Source organism: Alligator sinensis, unplaced genomic scaffold, assembly GCF_000455745.1.
Source record: "Alligator sinensis unplaced genomic scaffold, ASM45574v1 scaffold780_1, whole genome shotgun sequence".
Classification (NCBI taxonomy): Eukaryota; Metazoa; Chordata; order Crocodylia; family Alligatoridae; genus Alligator; species Alligator sinensis.
Genome location: NW_005842144.1, coordinates 1,744,233 through 1,755,288, shown reverse-complemented (window position 1 = coordinate 1,755,288; position 11,056 = coordinate 1,744,233). Strand labels below are relative to the sequence as shown.

At 43.0% G+C, this 11,056-nt stretch overlaps 1 protein-coding gene across 5 annotated transcripts in view; it reads right to left on the bottom strand.

Moving 5' to 3' along the window:
* Positions 1-11,056, bottom strand: part of KLHL29 (kelch like family member 29) — a 568,419-nt gene that overhangs the window by 350,416 nt on the left and 206,947 nt on the right. For 2 of the 5 annotated variants that reach the window (XM_025206190.1, XM_025206187.1), the window contains exons 3-4: positions 10,107-10,218; positions 2,611-2,916 (exon numbers count right to left, since the gene is read on the bottom strand). In XM_025206190.1, the coding sequence (XP_025061975.1) occupies positions 2,611-2,916; positions 10,107-10,193 (393 nt within the window). In that variant the 5' untranslated portion in view covers positions 10,194-10,218. Of the gene's footprint in view, positions 1-2,610; positions 2,917-4,229; positions 4,308-5,324; positions 5,367-10,106; positions 10,219-11,056 lie in introns of those variants that run through there. The other 3 variants (XM_025206189.1, XM_025206188.1, XM_006025399.3) reach the window with 3 other exon arrangements.

Genomic DNA, 11,056 nt, shown 5'->3' with positions numbered 1-11,056 from the left:
GACTGTGCTGCAGTTGCTGAAAAAAGCCTTGACATATTTGTTTTGATAACACACCATCCCCGCTTTAAGACTGTGTGCATCTTAAGTCACAGCAAGCAGCAAAGAGGAAACAGGCAGATCCTCATCCTTTACATCAGTGGCCCTTTGGGGACTCAAGCGGGGTGGAATAGGATTGCGCTTTGATTGTGCCTAGTCCATCTGGACCGTCTAAGTACTATGTAAATTTTAGATCCTATTTTCACCTGTGCAATTAAACTTGTCCTTTGTCATACTCTCAGAAGGGCTCCTCTACAGCCACTTGCACTCTGTTGAAATCCTGTTCTGCCTGAAAAACTTTGTAAGTTCATATAGGTCCCCAAACGTTAGTCATCAGACACCACCACTAGTGATTGCCTTGATGGAGAAGGAGGACAATTTATAAATCTGTGGAAATGGCATCTAGTTACTTAGTACTACTTATGCATTTGCCTTTACATGGCAAAGTGGCACTTAGATGCTTAAAGGTGGAATAGGATTTGGGCCTGTGCTGCCTAATAAGTGAGATGGGATCTAGCCCAAAGTGCCTACACAAAAAGGCTGCAGGAGCTAGTAGGTGGGGACATCTTAGGAGAACTTAATATTTTCTTGTTTTAATTTCTTCTGGTTTGTGCTTTTCTATTCAAATAGATTTAAGTTTTTATGGCTAATCATTATCTGGAGTTCAAAGGTAGACTCCTTGTTCAAGGAAAACTGCTAATTGCCTGATGAAGCACAGCGTAAACTACAACTGTGTAGCCCTACATATGGCATGTGCATGTGTGTGCGTGTGCGCGCGCCTGTGAATATCTGTAGGAAAAAAAGAGCGTGAGCATGTGTTTCTTCCTTGTTGAAAGTCTCATGTAGTTTGCTAGGAGCTCCCTAGAGAGCATCTTTTTAGTCAGTTACTTACACTCCTATTCCACTTTTGTCATCAGGTTTTTTTCCCCTTCAGTCCCTATGATTATAGATTTTACAACTGTTCAGCAGATCTTCAGCAGCAGAGGAGGGAGCGGGGCCCTAGTATTTTGCATACATAAAACCTGACGGTAGTTCTCATAGGTGGTTAGCAGCTTTCCTGATGAAAAAAACCCCCTGCACTCTCTCTTGTGTATTCCCAAAGTTACCAGTAATTCCTTATTAGTAAAACTCATCCAGAAAATTGCCTAATAAAATAATTTAGAAACTACCTCACATCTAGCATGGGGACACAAAGCACTTAAGTTGGTGATTTCTAACCAAGGAGCACACACTTCACTGACACGGTTCAGCCTCCAACGAACTGTTAAACATCTGGAACAAAGATTGATCAAGCACAGCCAACAGCTGGACTTTAAACAGTATACCCAGGAGCAGAGGTCATGATAAATGAAACCACTGTGCTGGCTTAAAAACTTACTTTATAATCTTCTCCAGGCAAAGCATGACTAAAATGCACCTATTTTGGGTGACATCTGGAGAAATGCCAAATTCACTGTGATCAGGAACTGATTGGCTCAAATGAAAATAATTTGAAAAGGCCATAGACCATTTAAAAAACTGTTCACACTTTAAACTTTGGCCTAATGCTTCCTTCTACAGCACTGACCTTGTTTTCCTACCGTGTAAAAAAAAAAAAAAAAAAAAAAATCAATATTGTACAGTACTGCAGTAAAATTTCAGCTTGCTCTTGGCTTACTTTAAATAACTTTATTGTCTCCGTTCCCCTTGTCTGTGTTTGTTTTATTTGGCAGTTGCAGTTATTAAAATGAAACTAAGTTGAAAGAAAATTTAAACATCATAAAAAGAAAACCAGGAATGCTTCTGGCTCACTTTGCTGAAGCCATGGTCACCTTTACAATTTGCCAGAGCTTTCTACTCCCCAGCTTTCATAGCCAGTTTCATACACATGAAAGCAAAAAAACCCCAACTTTCCACTGAACTAAAAAATTCCTGCTTTGCAGAGCTAAAAGAAGAGCTTATATAAATAAATCAAAAAATAAAATAAATGAATAAAAAACTGGTACCACACCTATTCAGGCATACACAATATTCATACACAGTTAAAACGATAAGCGCACGAGTGATTTTCTTTCGTCTTTAACATTTGCTTGCTTCTCTTGGTACACTACAAATGGCATTCAGGAAAAGACCTCTGCAAGAGTTGTCCACATGGGCCAGCTAAAAAAAGTTATACGCTTTGCTGTTTCTCTCTTTTGAGATGTAAAAGTATATTACCTATTGCAAACTGCCACTCTGCCTAGAAAACCCTGAAATCTGTGGACAAATTGCAACAGCCCCAACAGCAAAACTAATAACAACATGCTACAAGAAAGAAACAGAAAGGAAGCAACTTGTACCACGTTACAGGGAACCGATTATTCTCTCCATCCACTCATGGTTCTCTCACAAGTGGAGGAACCACCAAACCATGAAGGAGACCTGGCTACACAGGCTGCATATATGACAGCCAACATGGAAGGAATATGGCAAATTATCATTGGATTTTTTATTCTCAGAGTGTCCCGTGAATGTGAGGTCTTGGAGGAGGGGGTGGTGCTACCCCATTTTGAGTTTCCTGTAACATGATGTTACTGAAAATATGTAAATTCTTACTTTGGTATTTGCAGCGGCAGATGAGTTGGCCACAAGACTTGTTATCACATCGCTGTTCACTGTGGTGCAAGCAACCGTAGTTGGCGTAGGTAGCCGAGTGGGGACAATTGGCAAAGGCAAAAGCCCTGGTCTGTTGTTGCTATTGCTGTTCACTGTATTGTTGCAATTACTGCTGTTCACATGATTCCCGTTGGAGCTCCATTCTCGGCGATCCCACCCAGTGCGATAATCTCTTTCAAACCGGCTGTGGTGCCGTGACATCTCGGTTGAGTGCAGAAGCTTCTCAAAGGGAACTCGAGAGCTTGTCTAAAATATTAAAGATAAAGAGGTGTTACAAATGATGCCCCAAAACAATAATCTACCTTAATAAGCATTAAGGCCAGTCTCAGTGTTGCTTGTTCCACATTATGAAAGAAAGTATTTCACTCCTTTGTCAAGCCAAAAATCCAGAGGGGAAATGGTGTTTGTGGCAATTTTAATTAAGACTTCAAATGAGTGAAAGGACAACAACTCAAAATGTGTCTGGAGACAGGGGCCCCCCACTTTCTAAGCAACCTCATCCCCCAAGCAATATAGCAGGGTATGAAGCAACAACACATAAATAATGAAAGACCAAAGCAAAAGCAATTACCACTCAAATTCTCTGATGGTAGAGCAATGTTTGCAACAGCTTCCTAATAGGACAGTCTTCAAAATCAGCCCACAAATAAACTTTTGGAATCTTTTTTGCACCACCTCCAATGTTTCAAATGTTCTTTTAAAACATGGATCCCACGAATAGATGCCAAATTCAAATGCTAGACTTAGATTTATAACTTTGATTTGTCTGCATTAACTGTTTTACTGTACCCAACTTATCAAGTTATAAAAATGGCCGTGCAGGACTACACCATCCTCCTCATAATTTAGAACTGGCCAATCTGTGTCAGACACAGATTGCATCAACCATGAGCAAACACTCAGAAACTCCTAGTATCTAATCCTAGTTATGACAATTGCACACTGCGGGTGTGTTTACATGAGACATTTACTGAGAAGCTGATTAATTAGCTCCGCAGTAAAGTCTCAGTGTCTACATATGGGGCCCTATTAGGCTGCAGTAAACTAATGAATGCTGCCATAAGATAGTGCTTGTAATCACATTCAGTGCACCGCAATGCACGTGTAGATGCTGATGTAGCTAGCTAGGGCACGAGGGTGCTTCAATGCTGCCTGCCTGCTAGCCCTACACTGGAGCATCCTCATGCCCCAGCCAGCCCCTGTACAGAACAATGAACGGGATCAAAGCAGCCCCAGGCAGGCTGGCCCCAGGGCTCCCTGCTAGCCAGGGCTGCTCCGACCCAGCTCAATGTGCTGTAGTCCTGGGTGCACAAGTAAATGTGGTGCTCAGGAACAATAAATGATGATACAAACTGTACCAGAGTTTATGTAATCACATTAATAGCATGTGTAGACATGCTCTGCATGGCCCTGAACAAGTTATTTAATCCTCTTGGCCTTCACTTCCTTATCTGTAAAATGGGGAGAATAATCTTTTCCTTTGAATGCAGTTGGCTAACGTTTGTACAGCACTGGGAAATGAAGACCAATAAATATAAACGCTAAATACATTTACTTGCATGAATAAATCATGGACATCTGGTTCATTGCAGAAACTCATCTACTTGACTTGCATCACAAAATCCAAGTTATTATTTCTAATAATAAAAGTAAAATGATGTCAAACCCATTTGTATTTAAGAATTCATAAAACTAAAAAGGTAGAGGTGCACTGATACATCGGTCCATACTGTATTGGCACTGATAAAAGGAAAATTGACATTATTGGCAATTGGCTTTTTTTGGTCGATGTGGCCAATAATGTCACCGATAAATGCTGCGTGCATGTGCACAGCAACAGCAGGAACACGGCCAGCCTAGCAGCTTGGAAAGCAGCATCTGGCTGCTAAGTCGGTTGAAGGGATGGGGCATGAGGAGGGAAGGAGTGGGTGGGGGGCAGATCAAGGCCCCTGTGGCCCTGTGGAGAAAGTTGGGCTGGGACTGGGGCAGGTGCTGGCCAGGTGGGGCAGGGCGACGCACAGGATGGAGCTGTGAGTGGCTCATCCAGGGGACCTGGGAGGGGGTGGCTCCGCTGCTGCGTGCACCCTGGGGAGGCATGGGGATGTGTGCCTTCCAGATCTGTGCACGGGGCAAGGGCAGGCTGTGACTGCGGGCTGGAGCTGGGGGCGGTGCCGGGCTCTTCCCAGCATGGAGACTAGGCTGTGCTGAGGGTGGGTGGCAGTAGCACTGGGAGTGGGGTTCTGGGGGAGGGGGAGCTATGGCCACCCGAAAATTCTCCATAGCACCCCCCGGTGGTTCCCCCTCCCAGTGCCACCACCGCCTGCCCCAAGCACAGCCCTGGCCCAACCCCGTTGCTGAGAAGAGCCTGGCGCTGCCCCTGGCTCCAGCCTGCAGTGGCAGTCCACCCTTGCCCCATGCACTGATCCAAGCAGCACATGCCCCTTGGGTCTCCCCAGGAGTACATGCAGCGCCGGGAGCTGCCCCCCCACCACAAGCCCGGTGGATGAGCCACTTGCGGCTCTGTCCAGCACCCTGCCCTGCCCAGGCAGCACTTGCCCCTGTCTCAGATCCACTCCTTCCTTCCCGGTGGGGGCCTCAATCTGCGCCCCCCCTCCACACCCCTTCCCTCCCCCGCTTCCTCTGAACAGACTTACCAGACGGATGCTGCTCTCCAAGCTGCCGGGCTGCATATTGGCAATCGGATCAGTATCGGCCAATATGGCTTGTTAATGATCAGCCAGCAGTATCGGCCCAAAAAATCTTTATCGGTGCACTCCTAAAAAAAGGACAAGTAAAATATTCTAACTTATATCTGAGGAAATACTAGGATGGAAGAAAGTTTGCCCAGAGCAGCATATGATTCAATAATCCCCATTCAAGTCTGTTTAAATAGTTTTTTCTTATATTTGGGAGGTGGTAGAGGAAGAAAGGAAAAGGATGCTCTCAAGGAAAATGAACCATTAGAAATTCATGATATTGGTATTTTGTTAACACGGAATTTCATGGCCCTTCTGACATTCAAGTTGCAAAGACTGCTCGGGTAGTTCAGTTGGGGAGAATCCTGCCTTAAGCAGGTGGCTGGAGTGGAAGATCTCATGAGGTCCCTTTTAGCGCGGATGCCCTTTGTTTCTATTCCTATGCCATCTTTAATTATGGCAAAAACAGAGGCAAATTTGTATGTGAAAGATGCTAAAGTAAAAACAGAATAAATTTGGCGCAATAGAAAATTAAAAATGCGTACAAAGTTTTTCTGTGAAAACCAGCAGTTTAACACCAAAAATAGAGCTGTAAGAGTTAAACACTTTAAAGGACGGTTATAGCAACTTTTAGTTCATGTTTTAAAAAGATGTAGCATAAAATGCTTTATAAATTGTAGTTAGTCGGGGGACTATAATCTCAAATCTACAATTTTAAATATGTACTCTATTACACTGTCTCTAGAAAATTCTGTCTGTATATGATTTTGTTCCCAACTCTCCACCTCCTCAATGTGTATAGGGGATCTCTTTGTGGGCTGTTTTAGAAGGTGGTTGGAAATGTGTCCTCTTCTATTTGAGCTAATGGAGAATCTCTATGAATTTTAATAATGCATCTTCTGTGGACCAGCTAACTAGACGGAATCACCCCTCCAGCCCAACACACGAGCATACCTGACGTTTCATTCAGTAGACAGCCATGATGTACATGTACATAAGGCAATACCTAGCAGTTAACTCATGATCCAAGCCACCATGCCCCCAGCAGTTCCAGTATCAGATGATGACAGGCAATTATGCCAGTAACTAGCAAAGGAAAGGCCTGCAAACCAGGCCATGCATTAACAAGTTTACTTAAAACCCACTACCCAGTATAGGAACAAATTCATTGCCTTCCCTAGTTGCCATTCTTCAGAACATTCTGTGACACTTCCAATAAGAAATGAAGGCAAATACTGAACATTTTACCCTCTCTACATATGCCATTTTTATACTGCCAGTTTGGAGATGTCACTTTTGGCCAAGAACAGGGATGTTTGGCAGCAACATGATGTGTTAAAAAAAAAAAAAAAAAGAAGGCTGTGGTGGTGATAATCTAATAAATGAGAATGTGATCACTAGCCCTTGCTATTAATTTTTAAAATTAGAAACAGTATAAAATGTCCTTATAAACAGATGCTGCAGCGGGGTGGGGGTGAAGCGGAGGGTAAGGAAATGGCTCATGAGCAGGCTAGCTAATTTAAAAATAAATGTATAGATCCATAGCTTACAGACATTCCCTCCCTTATTTATTTTTGTCAAGGGCCAGAGTGACAATAGTGTGCTGGCATACATATGCTCATCTGACAAGCTTGTCCAACTGAAACTGGATAATGAATGAAGCAAAATCATGGTATCTCTCTGCATGATATTTGACACAGATCTGTGTAAAATGTCTGGAGAAACTGCATAAATACAGGACCACAAAATAAACTAGCATAGGATCAGGAGTGACAGCCATCGCTGCAGTTGTGAGCTTATATGCATTCTGATCCTAACTCAGTTTTCGGTGGCTCCAAAAAAGTTCATTTTTCAGACAAAAATTGTCCCGGCACTGACTTTTCCAAAGGAAATCTGTATGAAAATATAAGCAAAAGTAAAGCTTTCAGACTTTCTGGAGTTAAGTGTGTGCGGGGAGGGGCAGGAAGGAATCTAAAGGACCCCCTCTTCCCACGGCACATGCTGTGATTTTTATATATATAAGAAAAGCAAAGTTAGCACCAAAAGATATGTCTGTGCATGTGTACACAGGCTCCTTCTATCTTAGGTCCTGATATGGCCATTAGTGCAGCATCTGAGCATCCTGCAACCTTGGAAATTATTTATCCTCACAACAGCTCAGTGAAGGACAGAAGTGCCACCACTCCTGTTTTACAGATGGGAAACCGCTGATATATCTGCACTGCAGTTACAGCCCTCAGCTCAGCATGGGTTAACTACCTGAGTATCTACCTAGCTTCTCAGGCAGGTTTTGCAGCCTGAGCTGAGCTCGCACCACTGCAGCTAGACCGCTACTGATACCTAGGGTAGCTCAAGTATGTCTACCCTACACTGAGGTCACAGCTGTGACTTCAGCATAGATACCTTGAGAGAGATTGAGCACACAGGAGTGACTTAATCAAGGGCATAGAAGAAATCTGTGGGAGGAGAATCACGTTGCCCAGCTACAATGGCCAGCTCAGTTTTGTAGTACACAGCGCAGTGAAGCGGCATGGTCAACAAGACAGCCCCCGTACACCTTTCTCCTTGCACAATGCTATCACTCCAGTAGCTGACAATCTTTAATCTTAACTAGAAAGGGGAAATCCTGTTCCTTTTTGGAAGGAATCAAAGGATTTTTTGTGCAACCAAAAGGAACACAAATGCTTTTAGAAAAAAAAAATATCACAGAAAAATCTACAGCTGTTATTGGATGAACTTACAAAGTCAAAGGAAGAAAGGAGATCAAGTTGGGACTGGGGGGGCAGGGAGTCAGCTGTGGAAAGCGTTATAACATAAGAATAGAGATCTAGGGACCACGGGAGACTAAAAATACTGTGACAGACTAAAGCCTGATTGACTTATATGGTGAAACAATCAATGCATGTCTGTACCAAAGAAAAGGGAGTTCCCAAACAATGTATCGTTCGCTGCCCATGCTGTGCAAAAATCACATGGAACATTTAAGCTAAATGCAGACATTCGAGGAGGGGTGGGGAGGGGGTTAGAATGCATTAAAAATATTAAAAATGGCCACCCGATCTAAGGTAATTCGAGATGGGGAGGTTAGTGGGAGGGCTGTGGGGCACAGGGGGCAAGCAGGACCTACAGGTGGATGGAAGGGGCCAGCAGCATCAATGGGGGGGATGGGAGGGCAGGTGGCAACTTTGGGATGGATGAGGGGGCAGGCATGATCTGTGGGAGGGATGGGGGGACTTGGGAGGTTTGGAGGGGAAAGTGGCAACCGCAGGAGGGAGAGGGGAGCAGGTGGGATCTGTGGGGGTATGTGGGAGGAGCAGGTGGCATCTGTGGGGGGGATCAGGTCTGCGTGGGGTTGCTGGGGTCCAGGAGGGTTTGGTGGGATCAGGGAGGCTCATGGGGTCCATGGGAGGTTTGGCGGGACCAAAGGCTATTTTTAACTCCCCCAGAGAATCTACCCCCATCCCCACCACCACTTCCCCCACCAATACTCATTTGCTTGGCTCCCAGCAGTGGTGAACATGTCTAAAACTGGCGGCACCAAGGACTAAAATAGCCTGGTGATTGGGGTGGGGGAGGGAGGGGGGAGGTCACAAAAGCACAAACCTAGCGCTAGGGCTGGCTGCTGGGCTTTCCCAGCCCTGGGGCTGCACAGGTAACTGTACAGAAGTTCAATTCACCGGTCTAACCTAGTTCAATTAAGTTTGAGTGTACATCGATCCAGGTCTATCTTAGACCAGGTTCAGCCATTTTTAGACTGGTCTGTTTGCATGGAACTTCTTTACTGTTACGGGTTTAGACTGATTTCCAATCACTGAGACTGGGCATAATTGTAAGGTCTGCACTGGAGAAACTAAATTAGATCAAATGGTCATTTTGAACCCGTTCTAACCTTTTCCTAACCCTGCTAAATGCCTGCACTTAGCCTTAGGACCAGTGCAATTTCAGAAAACAGGCAGAAAGCTACTGACCTCATACTGGTCCCATCAGCCCTGATGCAATGTCAATAAAAGGGAGGGATGATTTGATATTTGCAGGAAGAATGTACATACAACACAAATCAGGGAAAGATCTTAAATAGGAGTAACAAAAAATATGATTTATGAAGAAAAGTAAAAATGCTACGGCAGCTTCTCATTAGTGTAAATATCCCTGCCTGCAAGCAAAGTTTTAGGATTCTCTCTCAAAACAATACGTTTTCCATAATAGAAGTGAGGAGACAACGAATTTGTGTAGAATGTATTTAATTTTGGGACTGAACTGAATGATGTCCGTACCTGTGTGCACAGGCAAATCCCATAGATTAATAGGAACTAATAAAAACTCTTCCAATTCTGAAATGAGTATATTACACTGATTTTAAGGATAAGACTTAAAGACAAAGGATAACATTTTCTAAAGCACCTAAATGACTTAAAGCCTAAATTCTATTTTGAAAAGTACCTAACTCAAGCAATTTTGAAACAAAATGTCCCTTTATCCTTCTTTAAGAATACTTCCTGCTGGTGCTCATTACACACCATAATCTTACACTGATACTGTCTGATTCCATGACTAAGTGCGCACAAATGCAGACACAAGACCAGCATCCAAAGTGTTTGGACTTGCATTGCACTGCACAGTCTTTCAAGGGTTCAAGGAAATCATTATTGCCGATGTAACAAATGTGAGTGTTGAACATTTCATTTTTATCAGCTCAAAGCTTGTCGCAGCCCTGCTCCCTCCCTAAACCCAAACACTTACTGTTCTGGAGAAAACCATTCCTGTTCCTCTAAATGACAGTCCGGCTTGAGCTTTAGAGTTGCTTTTTCTTTTGCTTTCCTCGCTCATCTAGCCAAAGGTCTCCTTAAAACAACTATCCTTACAGATATAAATACAAGGAAAAACAGGATTTCAGCCAGTCTAAAGCTACAGAATCAGATTTCTTGGGCTATTAGAAAGTCAACTTCATTAAGAAACTTCAAACCCAAAGGTCATGTTTTTAATTTAAATTTGTCCTGGATAAGCATCTGTTTCTAAATTTATTTATTTTTAAATAACAACATTAGAAAAATATGATATGTGATATGCTCAAAAGGCTGGAGATGGATCTAAGGCTGTGGCCATTTGGTTATTTGGGGAAAATGGAAAAAGCAAGCCTGAAACATTATAATGAGCAACGAAATAGTCTTATGAATATCAGACTGGACAAACAGCAACACAGATAAAATAGCTTACTTGAACATTTTACAATCAGTTGAGCATATGAACAGCGTAAGTATTTTATGAGATCCACACAAAACCAGAGATGAAGAAGAGGAGAAAGATTTGCTATAATCAGATCTAGCATAATCAGATCTAGCAAAAAGAACTGTAAATGATAAAGAAAGGAGATGTCTAAGTACCTAAGCTTGAATGATGTCAGATATATGCCTGAGGGGAAATGTTACTGGGTGCAGTTTTATTGGAGTAAACCCTTCTAAGGCATAGGGCTAAACATATATCATACATCATGTATAAAGGACAGCAAAATCTATTTGCATACTGCATATATTGTAAGGACATTGCCTTCCCCATATAAATGTGGGTTTGAAGAACACATTGAAACAATACAGTATAGCAAAATTCAGGCAGCCTGCTAGCTAGCCTAACAGTATTTAATTAAACACATTAGAAATCCTTAAGTATACAGATGGGTAGATTTCATCTAGGCA